This window comes from Mizuhopecten yessoensis, unplaced genomic scaffold, assembly GCF_002113885.1.
Source record: "Mizuhopecten yessoensis strain PY_sf001 unplaced genomic scaffold, ASM211388v2 scaffold716299, whole genome shotgun sequence".
In the NCBI taxonomy this organism is placed as follows: Eukaryota; Metazoa; Mollusca; class Bivalvia; order Pectinida; family Pectinidae; genus Mizuhopecten; species Mizuhopecten yessoensis.
Genome location: NW_018480047.1, coordinates 145,475 through 162,748, shown reverse-complemented (window position 1 = coordinate 162,748; position 17,274 = coordinate 145,475). Strand labels below are relative to the sequence as shown.

The 17,274-nt window shown below is 35.1% G+C and overlaps 1 protein-coding gene across 5 annotated transcripts in view; it reads left to right on the top strand.

Moving 5' to 3' along the window:
* The window catches only part of LOC110442790 (fibroblast growth factor receptor 4-like), a 120,461-nt gene extending 104,047 nt beyond the window's left edge, over positions 1–16,414 (top strand). For 4 of the 5 annotated variants that reach the window (XM_021486572.1, XM_021486571.1, XM_021486573.1 and 1 more), the window contains 4 exons: positions 6,728–6,852; positions 8,425–8,590; positions 10,882–11,464; positions 12,538–16,414. In XM_021486572.1, the coding sequence (XP_021342247.1) occupies positions 6,728–6,852; positions 8,425–8,590; positions 10,882–11,464; positions 12,538–12,845 (1,182 nt within the window). In that variant the 3' untranslated portion in view covers positions 12,846–16,414. The remainder of the gene's footprint in view (positions 1–6,727; positions 6,853–8,424; positions 8,591–10,881; positions 11,465–12,537) is intronic. The other variant, XM_021486575.1, reaches the window with a different exon arrangement.
* The last annotated feature ends 860 nt before the right edge of the window (positions 16,415–17,274 follow it).

Genomic DNA, 17,274 nt, shown 5'->3' with positions numbered 1-17,274 from the left:
CCCTTGGTTTCATTAATGCGATGCATGCGTTCCATGATGTTGTATTGCACTCATTGATCTACCAATTATGTTGAATGATTTCTCTTTTAATATCAATTACTCACAAATACTTCATATATTTCAATCATACAAACAACTGCTCATTCAATGTGTGACGGGCGTATTATATACCGCTCGCGGTAACCTTGTTTTTCATAGTTCTGAGGCTTTTTAAACTCTGGAGGGAGTTAAATTTGACTTTTCTGGCATATTACCATTATTTCTAAACTGGTTGTTCCAGTCTGCCTAGCCCTTCAAATGAGTACCAACATCCTGGGAAGTAATTAGCCTGTGATGAACTGGCGTCCTATATAGAGATGACCTATATCATAATGTTGTAAGATGTAAGATGAGCTTTGATGACATTCACATTTCTGCCAGATCCAAGCTCATTTTCCTGCCACTGCATTCACCACTCCAACCCTTTACAATGAAGATAATTTCAGGAAATGAAGCTTTTCTACACCTAAAATCAAATATATTGATTTTTTTTATTCCATTAGCCATTTACTTTTAGATCTAGCTGTCTAAAATAAAATTTGGGTCGCTACTTCGACTATCAGTGAGACAATTTTGATGACATAGCTGAATTCTTTTCATAAATTCATTAGTTCAGTATCCGACATGTCTTGTTTAGGTGATGTACGTACCAAAGTTGCTCATTCTTGTAGACAGATATATGTATCTCTATCCCAGCTTCTGTCATAGGCAGATGTAATTGGTTGTCATGGTTACACAGACTGCAGGTAGGGGTTATATCCCTCACTTTGCCAGGAAACGGTGTAGCCATGTCCTGCGATGCCATTGTAAGCAGGAATTATTCAAATACATACGCTGGTACCTGGACCTGGTTCTCTGGATGCCTACATACTTGAGTGGAACCAGTCATGGTGTTACACCAGTCATGGCGTTACACCAGTCATGGTGATATGAATGAAAAGTTGAACTGAGTTAAGGGGACTCCACCGCTTCGCGACTAACCAGCAGAATGTGTTGAAACTTTCACCTAATGGTTATGCAATTTTGTAGAGATTATAAGCTTTCCGATATGACCTGTGCACATACATGCACATGGACTTTTGGTCAAAGTCTACTCTTACTGTACATATGATATACTGACTGTGACTAGGCTTTATTTTTTTGGTGTGTGGCATTGTTTGGAACTATAACAACAATAAAAAAATGAAAAGAAGCTTTGCTAATTAACCCTACAAATATTTATTTGCCACAAAATATATAAAACACGTTATTCAAAGTGTTTTTTTTATTGAAATTGTATGCATTAAAGTGATTATCTATAAGCTTAAAGCAAACAGGACATATTAAGCTTCATACAAAAACAGTGAAAATTGAGCAAAATATACACAATGGACAGAGTTAAATGACGCATGGTAGAAATGTTCTCCTAGATGTAATAGGTTAGGAAATGGAATGGTTGAGAATACAATCCTACAAAACCTGAACTTGGGTCCTATCATGAGAATATTACCATAAACATCGCTTTACAGTGTTAACCTAAAAAAATGTTCTCTTATCCAGAATAGCTTGATTTGACCCCAATATCCACACCCTTGACCCCAATATCCACACCCTTGACCCCAATATCCACACCCTTGACCCCTATATCCACACCCTTGACCCCAATATCCACACCCTTGACCCCAATATCCACACCCTTGACCCCAATATACACACCCCTTGACCCCAATATACACACCATTGACCCCAATATACACACCCTTCACCCCAATATACACACCCCTTGACCCCAATATCCACACCCTTCACCCCAATATCCACACCCTTCACCCCAATATACACACCCTTCACCCCAATATACACACCCTTGACCCCAATATCCGCACCCTTGATCCCAATATACACACCCTTGACCCCAATATACACACCCTTGAACAGAATTTTGTATTCTCCACTCTTACATAGGATAAACTGTCATAAACGAATATCACCATTTTTGGAAGATAACTGCATGTTAGAGATATGACTTAACATGAAATTATAATAACAAGCAGGGAAAATGTCAGTACAACAGCAGATTGATTTAGATATTTGGTGATACAGAGCTGTGCCGGTCATGAGAATTGACCTATATTTTCCATTTCAATGTATTGTTCTTCATCAAGCAGGTTGTACTTCTGAATAAACAAAAAAGATATCCATCATAATCACTTCTTAATAGTAAGATGTCTGGTTATCTCACGGCTCATATATCAAAAACAAGCTTTTCTGTTAAGCAAATGCATGCTGTATAACTTCCGATAATACAATGTAAAGAAAAATGTCTTGATGCAATTTTGACATCATATATTGCAGTTTCATGCTGCCTGACACACTGTGAAATTATAAACAGAAGGTAGAGACCGAATTGATGAACTATATAGCAGTTACGAAATTAACCGTAATCCATCATACTTCTCAGAAATATGCAAAGTAAATATATATAGTTCTGATAAAGCAAAGTCAGTGGCACGCTAACGCAGGCGGCCGATGACACCTACACTCAACATGGCTGCCCAGTAAAGCTGGCTCATGTATAGCTAATAGTATATATTGTACTGATAAACCATTTTAAAGTCTGCGGCACACTAACGCAGGCAGCCAATGACAATACTCCTGACATGAACCCAACCAAAATCATTTTTGGTCACATGAAAAAAATAGATGATAAGAAACGGTGAACGTTTGGAATGCTAATTAGCAAAGGTATTGGTTCTCATGAGACAAAGCATTCTGCATAATACTTAGTCATAGTTCAACCGATAGAATTGTAGCACTGATCAAAACTAAGGAATGCTATACAAAATATAAATCTAGGAGTGGTCGAAGACATACCTCAGGTATTGTGGAAATCCCATACTAATAGAACGAATTCAATCATTTGTTACTCTTACTGGTGATTTATCTGTTAATAAAACAGTGTGCCATTAATTTCTATTCAAAACTGTTTTATAACAAAGAATTTTGTTTCAGTAAAATGTTTTTAGAAAGCCATATGTTTCAACACTTAAAAACATAATTGAGGGATTTAAAACAGATGTATAAGTTTACTGACTTTTGTTTGTCCGCTTGTTCAACAGAGGATATTATCAGTAACTTCCTGTGACTTCTCGCTGTGAAGTATACATGAAAAGTTGAAAGTTTACTCCCCATAATATTATATCATCAGAATACTTAACTCTTATTATTGATACGAAGAGTAATACGTTTTGTTTTCTTTTTACTAAGACAAACAGAAATCAGAAATTTTACTTTGTCTCATCTGCATAGTGATCATCTACACATTGTGTTCATCAGATTTAATGTTTATTTTGATATGACATACAGTTATGTTAAATGTTGAAAATTTTCATAATTGAGAGATTTTTAAAAAGAATGTTAAATTAATTAGGTATATGAAATTTCCTGAAAGTTACCTAGTGTTGAAAGGGAGTTTACACCAAACATTTTGTACGGAACGATGAGTAAAGAACATTTTGTAATGAACGATGAGTAAAGAACATTTTGTACTGAACGATGAGTGAAGAACATTTTGTACGGAACGATGAGTAAAGAACATTTTGTACTGAACGATGAGTAAAGAACATTTTGTACGGAACGATGAGTAAAGAACATTTTGTACGAAACGATGAGTAAAGAACATTTTGTACGGAACGATGAGTAAAGAATATTTTGTACGGAACGATGAGTAAAGAACATTTGACAGTTGTACTAAATTGGAAATTTTTAGGTCAAAATGATCGTTATGAAAATTAGCAGAGAGAACATTTAATTGGAGAACTTTCTGGTGCAATTAGATGTCAACAAACTCCTGAAAATCCAAGTATCAAAATTCTGATTGTGTGAGAGAAAACAACTGTAATAATTGATTCCTATTAGCTGAGAAGTCTAATTAATGAACAACATTTCCTTTTGTTTTCCGTTACAGAAATAGGATCAATTAACCAAAAAAAAAAGGAAAATTTATATATAAATCAAGCTTTTATTTCAATATTCCATTTGAAAAAAATTTAAACAGATGATAATAAGAAAAAATCAGAAAATACATATGAACAAGGTGTGAATTGTGCTCTTTTCACCAATAACTAAATTTCTATTTTAAATCCTTCAAAGGAGGATGTGGATATAGAAATTACACAAATTCCTGTAAACAACCGATTGATCAACTACATGTAACAGAGGTCATTATTTTTTTCATTTTCAATGTCCCCGTTAGGAGTCGAACCCGGGACCTCTGGCTTACTAGTATTACGCTCTACCGAATGAGGTAAAGAGAAATTCTCCCGAGCTGAGTTGATAGGTTAGCAGCTAGTATTTTACCAGGGTGACATACAGAATAAGAAACTCAGACACTGATCAAGAGAAAAGGTTTTTATGTAATTTCCTGCAGAAATCCCAGGTGTGCTTTTACTGAAATGATTATAATGAATATGAATTGTGGAGAAATAGGTGGAACGTACTTTTATTCTTTTCATGAAAAAATATAATTTGTATTGGTTTTTAAAAACACAAGAAAAAAAACAACTGAAAGATATAAAAGTGTGAAATGTTAAAACAACCATGTTTTGTCTAATGACGAAATGTTGTGTGTATGATACTTGTGCGGAGAAAAACAATCAGTAATTGAAATTAAGTGAAAAATTTAGAGAATTTTAAATTATCTTTATCATATTAGTTCTTGTTTAAACGGGAAAGATTTCCCTAAATTCCAACTACAAATGTATGAGAAAAAATTCAAACATGAAATAAAAAGGGAAAACTAAACGTGACAGGGCATTTATTGCACTCTTAGCTTGTTGAGATATTCATTCAAAATTCATCGGTAGAAAATATCAGTGATGGATCTAAATGAAATAAAGTACACTGCATGCCTCTCAAATTGAATGGAGTTAAATTGATATTCAGTAGAAATGTTGTCATAGATGTAATAGGATAGGTTATTGAGTAGGTTGCGAATCTGATCTTTCCGAATCCTAACCTCTGGTCGTAGTAGAAAACACAATATTACCATAAATATCTCTCTCTTTAATAGGATTTGTTGTCAAAGGCAGAAATCAACACCGCTTAAAATAATGGAGTTTGCATGTGAAGATTACTATTGCAGAAATATGATATATGGCAATAGGAAACTGTGTTGATGATCATATGGAAAGCTAACACATGGCCAGGTCTTAAACTTTAGATGATATAGGCGGCTGATGAAACCAATATTGATTTGATGTCTGAAACACAAGTTAAAATGTGACATTAAGATTTGATATTATGGTTTATTTTGGATGCTTAAATTTGTAAAACAAATGTAAGTGGTATCATTTGATTCAAAGATAAATAAAAGGATGAAAGCTAAAATTGTTTGTAACACAAACAGAAATTAGAGTTTTTTTCAGCAGTTTAGAGTTGAGTTCCCAGTCATTTACACTCTTTGCTCGACAAAGGAAACAAATGTTTTCAAAAGCTCGCACATTTTTTTTCCGGTTCCTGTTTGTTTTCGAAACAAACTTTATTATTCATACCAAACTGATCTTATTCTGTATATAAAGTATGTTTTGAAAGTTCATTGAAATTGAAAAACAGTTCTTTGTAAGATTTTAATACTGACACCTAAGATTAACAATGTTTAGCTTGCCTGCCTGAAGGAACATTAATTCATGCAGTGGTGTAGCATCTGTGGTCAAGCCAGCGTCAGCTTTTTACTTTAAACAATTTCTTAATAACTTACATAATAAGGAGATTAAGAAAACTGAAAATTAAAAACAGAAAAAAAAAATGTTGAAAGAAATGAATATTTTTGTCCAAAAGAAAAGAATTCCTATGGTTGATACGCATATTAATGCTTGTGTCATGTTGAATACAGTACCACTAACTAGAGCTGGCTGGTGCATATGTAAGTGACCTATGGTTTCACATTATCTGTCCCCCAGTCCATCTACGGTCAACCCTTTGGCATTTATGTTATGATAAATAATACTTGAATGATGTCCTACATTGATAACACTGTATTACCCGTTGATAACACTGTATTACCCGTTGATAACACTGTATTACCCATTGATAACACTGTATTACCCATGGAAACACTGTATTACCCGTTGATAACACTGTATTACCCGTTGATAACACTGTATTACCTGTTGATAACACTGTATTACCCATTGATAACACTGTATTACCCATTGATAACACTGTATTACCCACAAAATCCAAGATAGCCATCATACATTGCTTCTGATTGGCTGAGACATATAACATTACAAACTTGTTTTGTTGTTGTGCTTAGTTCATCTTTGAGGAAAAATAAATTTGTAGATAGTGTACATGGTGAATATTAAGGACATATTATCCTGATCCCATGATCTTAAATGGTTGCCATTGGTTATAGGGATGTATATGTTCAGACACAGACCTTGGGTTATAGGGATGTATATGTTCAGGCACAGACCTTTAGTTATAGGGATGTATATGTTCAGGCACAGACCTTTGGTTATAGGGATGTATATGTTCAGGCACAGACCTTGGGTTATAGGGATGTATATGTTCAGACACAGACCTTGGGTTATAGGGATGTATATGTTCAGGCACAAAGTAGAGTCCTTGAGTGTTCTGTTAGTACTTTTACTGTATTCTAAAATCAAATTAAATGAATCTTAATTTGTTTGTGTGTGTGTTTCAGTCACGAGAACACAGGTATTCCTTAATCATGAATGGTGCTACAATGGAAGACAATGGAGATTACAAGTGTGTAGTAACCAACGAAGCAGGGGTCAAAGAGTTCACGTTCAGAGTGGATATTGTCAGTAAGTACTACCTCAGTGGAGTAAAACTTTATCCTATCTGCTGTAGAATATCAGTTCACATTTTCCTGATATGTTTAAAACATTTTGCAATCAGAATCGTTCATCTCGACATTTATAAACTGGACTTGTCCAGTCTTTGATTTGATAAGGTTCAAATGTGATTTTAGGGGTGAATGGGTTAAATATCATTTACACTTGATATCAAAATTGTTTCTTATAAGAATTTGATTTTTAAATAGATCAAAGGTGAAACATAAGGTCCCCATTACTAAATAAAGATACCATAATTATGTTTAAAAATACTAGTCTTTATAGAGCTGAAGGTGAAGGTCATCATTAGTATATATGCATACTTGTATAGATATACTCTATATAGAGCCAAAGGTGAAGATCATTACTATATATAGCAATATTCTTCATAGAGTGAAAGGTGAAGGTCAGCATTACTATATATAGAAGTAGTCTTCATAGAGTGAAAGGTGAAGGTCATCATTACTATATATAGCAAAAGTCTTCATAGAGTGAAAGGTGAAGGTCATCATTACTATATATAGATATACTCTTTATAGAGCCAAATGAAGACCATTACTATATATAGCAAAAGTCTTCATAGAGTGAAAGGTGAAGGTCAGCATTACTAAATATAGATATACTCTTTATAGAGCCAAATGAAGACCATTACTATATATAGAAGTAGTCTTCATAGAGTGAAAGGTGAAGGTCATCATTGCTATATATAGATATACTCTTTATAGAGCCAAATGAAGATCATTACTATATATAGAAATAGTCTTCATAGAGTGAAAGGTGAAGGTCAGCATTACTATATATAAAAGTAGTCTTCATAGAGTGAAAGTTGAAGGTCAGCATTACTATATATAGAAGTAGTCTTCATAGAGTGAAAGGTGAAGGTCAGCATTACTAAATATAGATATTTAAGGATATATGTTATGTAAGTGTGACATACAATCTTTTGTACAGGAAAGTTTCATACTAACATCTTTTGATAGTAATTAGTTCTAAGTCAATAGAATGCATGCATAATTCTAAAGGAAGATAGTCTCGACATAAGATAACAGTAAAGGTAATCTCTAAAAGTCTCTATTAGTTTACTTACTTACAGGTAGGAACATCTCCAGTCCTTGTCTGGTATACTAGATAAGTGTACTTAAGGTAGGGAAATCTCCAGTCCTTGTCTGGTATACTAGATAAGTGTACTTACAGGTAGGGATATCTCCAGTCCTTGTCTGGTATACTAGATAAGTGTACTTACAGGGAGGGAAATCTCCAGTCCTTGTCTGGTATACTAGATAAGAGGAAAGGAAGTGTAAACTAATAACACTAAGAAAGGAGACATAATAGTATCTAGTATAACAGATAGCAAAGAAGGAATTGTTTTCTTCTAAAATCTTGTTTAGTACACTAGACACAAGACAACAGGAATAATGTGTGTAACATCTTGTCCAGTATACTAAACTGCAGGAAAACCTATCTGTAAAGCTTTGTGTACTTGACTTATTGCAGGAATAGAGTAGTAACTGCAATTTTGGAATCAATTTTATGACTTTTTTGCCCTCACAGAACAATCCGTTGACCTTGACATTGAGGCTCCGCAGAATGTGACTGTGCAGGAAGGAGAGGATGCCATGTTTATCTGTCGCGCCCGAAATGTTCCTGATGCCACGATCCAGTGGGTTAAAGCTAACAATGGGTCAACCACAGACGACCATCATACTCAGGTAAGTAGGTCACAGCTGACCGTTAGCCTCAGTTTGTAAGTAGGTCACATATGACCGTTATCCTCAGTTTGCAAGTAGGTCACAGCTGACCGTCATCCTAAGTTTGTAAGTAGGTCACAGATGACAGTTATCTTCAGTTAAGTAGGTCACATATGACTGTTATCCTCAGTTTGTAAGTAGGTCACATATGACCGTTATCCTCAGGTAAGTAGGTCACATATGACCATTATCCTCAGGTAAGTAGGTCACAGATGACTGTTATCCTCAGGTAAGTAGGTCACATATGACTGTTATCCTCAGGTAAGTAGGTCACATATGACAGTTATCCTCAGGTAAGTAGATCACATATGACCGTTATCCTCAGGTAAGTAGGTCACATATGACCGTTATCCTCAGGTAAGTAGGTCACGTATGACCGTTATCCTCAGGTTAGTAAGTCACAGATGACAGTTATCCTCAGGTTAGTAAGTCGCAGATGACCGTTATCCTCAGGTAAGTAAGTCACAGATGACCGTTATCCTCAGGTTAGTAAGTCACAGATGACTGTTATTTTCAGGTTAGTAAGTCACAGATGACAGTTATCCTCAAGTTAGTAAGTCACAGATGACCGTTATCCTCAGGTTAGTAAGTCACAGATGACTGTTATCTACAGGTTAGTAAGTCACAGATGACTGTTATCCTCAGGTTAGTAAGTCACAGCTGACAGTTATCCTCAGGTAAGTAGGTCACAAATGACTGTTATCCTCAGGTTAGTAAGTCACAGATGACTGTTATCCTCAGGTTAGTAGGTCACAGATGACCGTTATCCTCAGGTTAGTAGGTCACAGATGACTGTTATCCTCAGGTTAGTAAGTCACAGATGACTGCTATCTACAGGTTACTAAGTCACAGATGACTGCTATCTACAGGTTAGTAAGTCACAGATGATTGTTATCCTCAGGTTAGTAAGTCACAGATGACTGTTGTCCTTAGGTTAGTAAGTCACAGATGACTGTTATCCTCAGGTAAGTAGGTCACATATGACCGTTATCCTCAGGTTAGTAGGTCACAGATGACTGTTATCCTCAGGTTAGTAAGTCACAGATGACTGTTATTTTCAGGTTAGTAAGGCACAGATGACTGTTATCCTCAGGTTAGTAAGTCACATATGACTGTTATTTTCAGGTTAGTAAGTCACAGATGACTGTTATCCTCAGGTTAGTAAGCCACAGATGACTGCTATCTACAGGTTAGTAAGTCACAGACGATTGTTATCCTCAGGTTAGTAAGTCACAGATGACTGCTATCCTCAGGTTAGTAAGTCACAGATGACTGTTGTCCTTAGGTTAGTAATTCACAGATGACTGTTATCCTCAGGTAAGTAGGTCACATATGACAGTTATCCTCAGGTAAGTAGATCACATATGACCGTTATCCTCAGGTAAGTAGGTCACGTATGACCGTTATCCTCAGGTTAGTAAGTCACAGATGACTGTTGTCCTTAGGTTAGTAATTCACAGATGACTGTTATCCTCAGGTAAGTAGGTCACAGAAGACTGTTATCCTCAGGTAAGCTGGTCACAGATGACTGTTATCCTCAGGTAAGTAGGTCACATATGACTGTTATCCTCAGGTAAGTAGGTCACAGATGACTGTTATCCTCAGGTAAGCTGGTCACAGATGACAGTTATCTTCAGGTAAGTAGGTCACAGATGACAGTTATCTTCAGGTAAGTAGGTCACAGATGACAGTTATCCTCAGGTAATTTGATTCCCAATTAACTACCGGTGATGCAATTTATGTACAATTGACTGATGTCCACACTTGACCCAATATCCCTCAGATAAGTAGATGACAGATGAACAATGCCAATACAAGGTATGGGTAATCCACTAGGGGCAATGGGACCACTCCAATACCAGTACCTACATACATATATAAAGACTCTTGTTACTGATTGTTTTACCTGTCTCATCATATTTTACCCTTTTGATATACATGGCCATGTACCATATTTGTTACATTAAAATAAAAAAATATATCCCATGAGCAGTAATGGCCCGGGTCCTCTTGTTGAGATTTTCTGGTGTTGCATTTCCTATAATTTCTGAGAATTGTTTAGAGCTATTTTCAGTCTTGTTCTGAGGTCTAATTGCGCATAAGATTTCATTCAATTTCTTTGAAACCTGCCAGAGTCAATCACTCGGCTTGAGTATCGTAGCAGTAAATTTAGAGTTTTGATTATTACTGAAGTAAGGATGACTTCTTTCACTGTGTCATTGTAATAAAATCTTTGTCTTTTTTACTCGCAGCATCTGACTCCTAACTCTGAAGGAGAATTAATTTTCACCAGCGTCCAACCAAGTCAGTCTGGTAAATACACATGTTGGATCGGAACGTATTACACAATCATTGACCGCCACGTCTGGCTGAATGTAATACCAAATCCAACAACAACGACCACCACGACAACGACAACAACTACGCCCACGACAACAACCACACCTGCTCCGACAACAAGCACAACAAGTACAACAAGCAGCACAACAACAACACCGCCGGCACCAACAACCATGGCTCCCACAACAACGACCTTCCGTGACACGACCTTTGACTTTGGTGACCTTGATGATTTTGACAACATGGGTAATGAAAAGAAGCGTAAGAAGGATAAAAAGAAAAAGAACAAGAAAAACAAGGATAAGAAAAATAAAAAGAATAAGGATAAAAAGAGAAAAAACAAGAAAGACAGAGAAAGGAAGAAGCAACAGAGGGAACGAACAAGAATTGAGGAAGATTTATACTCTCTTGACCCTAATGTTGTGGACAGATATAACATCCCCGACTTTTCTAACTATGGTGGTTTGGAAAACTTCCCCAAGGAGGACCAATATGGTAAGACAGTAATTTTGAAATTTGAAGCATCTAGCTTGAAGTTTGTTATTATACCCCCGGGCAACGAAAGTATCAAATGTAGTTGTACCCCATGACATTATTTTGCGTTTCGGACCTTTATAAGAGAGCTATATATGCCACTTTGTGTACTGGCTATGCATTTGCTCATTTTTCAATAGATTTCTTTGAAATTGTTTGTGTAGTGGTAGTACCATGCAGAGGTGCCAACCATTCCTTTTGGGCCTAATCCTTACGATTTTAACATAATAAATATGTCTTAAAGTTTTGCCTATTCACTGTATGTTTTTGTCTTATTTCTGCCGATTATGGAAGTTTCTGTCTGTTTCTGCATAGTTTTATTATAATGTCCTGATCGCAGTCTGATCAGTGTTTTAAATAAGCTTAGAAACTGAATGATATGTGACTGTGATCACACTTCTTCTTTCTCTCGCAAGAAAATGGCGATGAGAGAGATAAAATTGATTGTTCAGGTAGCCCAGCCCAAAAATCAAAGAGAAATGGTATCAAAAATTTAAACCAGAATACAGAGAATGACATTTCCATTTTCATGATTCGATTGATGTGTATATGCGGGGGGGGGGGGGGGGGGGGGGGGGTCTAATTTGAGGTTTATTTGATGTGTCTTATTTGAGGTTTATTTGATGTGGGTTATGTGATGTGTCTTATTTGAGGTTTATTTGATGTCTTATTTGAGGTTTATGTGATGAGTCTTATTTGAGGTTTATGTGATGTGTCTTATTTGATGTCTTATTTGAGGTTTATTTGATGTCTTATTTGATGTCTTATTTGAGGTTTATGTGATGAGTCTTATTTGAGGTTTATGTGATGTGTCTTATTTGAGATTTATGTGATGTGTCTTATTTGAGGTTTATTTGATGTGTCTTATTTGATGTTTATTTGATGTGTCTAATTTGAGGTTTATTTGAGATATCTTAATTCAGGTTTATTTGATGTGTGTTATTTAGATTTATTTGATATGTCTGTAATTGGAGCTTCATTCTCTGACATATCACATGTCATTGATTAAAATTCCGTTGTTTTAATTGTTTCAGAGTTTGACAACGAGCTTCCCTCCACACCTGAACCTTATGATAACCAAGGAAATGAGAATGGAGGTATGGACTACAATCCTAGCGATGAAATGGATCTCGTCCGTAACCATGATATATCTGTGAGCTCATCGTCTGATGGAAAGGACCAGAAAAAAGCAACCAAACAAAAAGATCTTAGCATGATGACTATTTATATCATCGTTGGCTCAGTGGCAGGGGGCGTCCTGTTGGTGGGCCTAGTAGCAATAATTGTTGCCGTTTGTTGTAATCGGATAGAAGATGGAGGATATAAATCAACGTCTGTGTAAGGCCACTGAAGGGAGATAACCCTCTCAAAGGGTTGCAATATATAAGGGAGGTAATTGTTAATCCTGCTGATATATTGGATGATTGGATGTCCACTGAAGATACCTTATCATTTCTCTGTAAACATATGAGATGAAATTCAACGAAAGAGAGATTGCTTCAAATCTTGACGATTGATAATTAAGGAGATCAATTGTCAAACAAAATATATGAAGACAAATCATTTTGGTAATATTTTTATATTTCATGTTTCTGAATATCACAGAGCTTGACTCTAATCAGTCTTAGTTTGTTCTATTGCTCTTCAGACGGGATTATTGGGATATAAATAAAGGGGAGATAACTGATGTTGTGACTGAACAATACTGACTTCCTACCGGATGTGTTCATACTGTAAAGCTGTCCCCATCTGTAGACTTGAAGCAAAGTTGGGATTTAGTGTGATGTGGAAACTGAGTTATGTGTGTAGACTGTAATGAATGAAGGGTCCGATGGACTGTATATGACATCACTCAAGGTCGTAAAGAGTTCAACATTCAGTTGCATCATCTGCTGATTGATATATATACATGTACATTTATATATATAGAATGATGTAATGTATTAGAAATATTTGCATAATAATATCATGAATATTCATTAGTACAGTGGTTAATGCATATTCATTTGTTGTGACTAAAGAAAAAAGTTGAAAATGGACACGGAATATCTCGTTTCTAGTTGTACACACTGATGGAAGTTGACCAAAGAATTTTATATTGATATGTGCAATATATAGACCAAAATATTGTGTTTATATTTCTGGAATGTGGAATTATTAATTCTGAACATTCATCAAATTCAAGTTTTATTTTTTAAAACTATTCATGCTGGAATTTGTGTCCTTCATATGCTCCTTAAGAAGAGGTCATGCCGTGAGTTTAAGTGTACATCGTATCAAATGCCATTAATCATATTGATCCTCCTGTAATTTCAAAATTGTCGGAAATTCTCAAATACGAGAGATGAGAAAATTTTGAAGTTGAGTGGGAGCCACAAACCCGAGGTAACGAAGTAGTTACCAGAGGAAAGCTTTATTCTGTATTATCACTTAAGGTAAATGGTGTAGAAAATCAACTACTTGTACATGTTGCATGCATGTATAGTTTTCATCAGCCATTCTCATCATCGTCAAACATTCTTGTCCAAAGAAGGTGCAAGATTTCGCCTCAGATGTTGTAAAAGATCAGAACAGTTTTTTTGAAAGTTGCATTCTTCGTAAGAACTCGAAATACATTTTTTATACATTTGAGAAAAAATGCTGAAATTTAAAAACCTGTCATGATTTGAACATTTCAAAGGAGAAACAAATCAGCAAGACTTGCTGAGATACAAAACATTCAAACTAGCAAGCCTTATATTTAGGTTTAAGATTTGGTTGATCCTCACAACAGGATTTTTTGTATTTACGTTCCCAGCCCCAGTCTCCACATACCCTCCCGTGGCCACTTGTTAATTATCCATTTGTGATTAGGTACAACTTTAGCAGTTGTTGTTGTAGTTGTATAGTTATTGTTAAGATTAGTTGGTGCTAAGACTTGATTTTGTTATTGTATGTGTACATGTATAAGTCTAAATAAAATAAACCTATATGTAACAGAGGTTTTGATTGGACCAGAGAATCTGGAAATAACACAGAAATAAATAAATCTCATGGGTCATTTCAACACTATTCTCTGAAAATGTTTATATGATCACTCAATAATTGTGTAAGAAACATAAGAAAGTTAATTAATTCCTTAGTGGCCCAGTTATCTATTCCAAGGGTTGAGATATCTTTTCCATGTCCTCAAGGTAATTAACGATTTAGATAGTGTTCCTCCTGATCTGCCTTGACTATACAAACTGACAGAGATAATGGTACGGTTTGAAAGACTCCTTAGTCCAATATTTGGTTTCTAGTCTGTGTTGAAGTGCTTCTGGATTTATTCCCGTCTTTTAACCTTCCATATTAGTTCCACGTATTGTATCATTGCCACAAAGAAAATGTGACGGATGTTTTTTTACTTTTGACTTGTTATATGATGGAATAGCATGTATTGTCTCCCAAGCTGAGGAATCAAAACTTGCCGCAGTACTTCAAATTATGAAAATGGTTTGAGATAATTTCATAATATATTTTCAAATTTGTGTATGTTGTATCATATATTGGAGATTTACAGTTTTACAGACGTTACGATGTTTTTCAATCAATACATTTATATTCAAACTAAAAATGATTCTTATTTCCGCATGCTTGCGGTTCCTTTTGGATCATGTTACATTTTAAAGAAACTGATTTATCAGATAGCAGAACAGCCACTTTGTGGGAACAAGGTTATGTTTTCTATAACTACCATTTCAGCCCTACAAAAACAATTTATCTGAAACCATTTAGGAATTGTGGTTAAAGTTTGAATTGGATATAGGACAATGATTGGTGCCCGATTATACCGACAGTAGAACAGGAGGTCCGGGAACAGTTTCCTATTGAAAGTCATTCAGTGTTATAGTTATTTGTGTTACGTTTTAGTGACATTTTGAGTAGGTAGGTTTATCTAGGGGCTGTACAACAGATGTGTAAATATTTACAGTATATACTCATTACAAGTGATCATCAAACGCAGGGATGTATTTCTACCAAAACATGTGTAGCAGAACTGGACTGGGTTGATCTTCGGCGACCAGGTAGAACATCCGTCTAGAGTTGGGAGGGTCCCAGGTTCAAACCCCGGTCCGGCCGTACATTTCTTTTTCTCCTGTTACACATGTTTCAGCACTTCTGGACCTGGATAACCAAAACATGTAAATGCCTCACCTCTCCCGTTCTGTGTAACCAGCAGCAGTGTGACTGATGTACATGTTTGATATATATACTGCGTGTGTTATAAAGGTTCGTTGAAAATAACATCACAGTGCTTTCCTGACAAAGAAAGTTGCATCGTGAGGTAAAGGTTCACAGAGGTGACTTCCTCAATCGTGGCAAAAGGAATAATGCAAAAAATATAGCTTTTCTTATACACTATAAATGTTTTGGTAGAAATACATAATGTAACATTGTGATGATTGTTTTTTATGTTTACATAACTTTCATTAGTTACTAGGTAATTTTTCAAATTGTCTTTATTCTGTTTGAAAATTACAGGACGTCACCAAGCACCACTTGTTTGGGAACATCTATACTCATCGCCAATAAAATATAAACATACATTGTTAGGTGTGTCAGTTAGACTCATTTACTATTCATCGCACTAAAAATTCTTTGTTATTGGACATTATGATTTTATAGTACTTGACAATCATCAAAATGTTTTATAATTTTTTTTAATTTTTTTTTTTATTTATATCGATGTATGTATTTATAGTATTTTAGGGGTTTGCTATATTGATTGTTTTTATGTGTATTTTGACCTGCCATTTATTTATAGTTTAAAACAATGATTGTATGTTCGGAGGGACAATTACATACAGATTCAACAACAAATTTTATGGTATGGTACAACAAAAAAGTATCTTTTGACAGCTTAAAGAGTTCCCATTAAAGTTTGGAACAGACAGTACATATGATCAAATTGATTACAGATGGTTTTGTTATGGTATTGATGAAGAAGAAAAAACATCCAGTGGACAAATTCTTCATCAAATGATCAACTCCCCTAAACCTCATCACTTGTCCTCCGAACTTAAAAGATAATACTTAGTATAATGTTCAAAAAGATTTTGCCAAAGCACAAGTATGAAAAATGGTCCCTACAATACTCAGTTGAAAGGCTGAAAATATTATGTTTGATATGTATATGTATTTGTATATCAACAAAATGATATCATGTCAAAAAATACAAATAAAGATTTTGTGTGATTATGTATTTTTCTCAGTATTTTGATCTGAATCCTATATTATTTATTCTATTTCCTGAATGTCAATATTCACTGTATTTCCTATAAACAATGTTTTGAATTTCTTTTCATTCATAATTACATGTTAAAACAAAATACAAAATATACCAAAAATGTTATCACTACCAACACAATAACTTTGTTGTTACAAATGATCACCGTGACTCTGGTTGATGGTATAATTCATGAAAGTACAGAAAATAGAACAAAAAATCTGAGAAATTTATCTAATATTAACAATGAATCTGTCAAATTGAATCATGGCAGAAGAATATACCAGTCTAAATTAGCAGGTCCTTGGAACTTGGCCCAGTCCTATTAATAGAAATTAAACAATGGATTTTTCACCAAGGAATCTGTAACCGAAGAATTTTTACATATTTTTGATGGATAGGCAAACATCAGAACTAGTATGCTTAACTCATTCACCCCTGAAGACAAATTTGAACTCTTCCAATTCAAAGGTTGAAATAATTCATTATGAAATATCGGGGATGAATGAGCTAAACCGAAGGA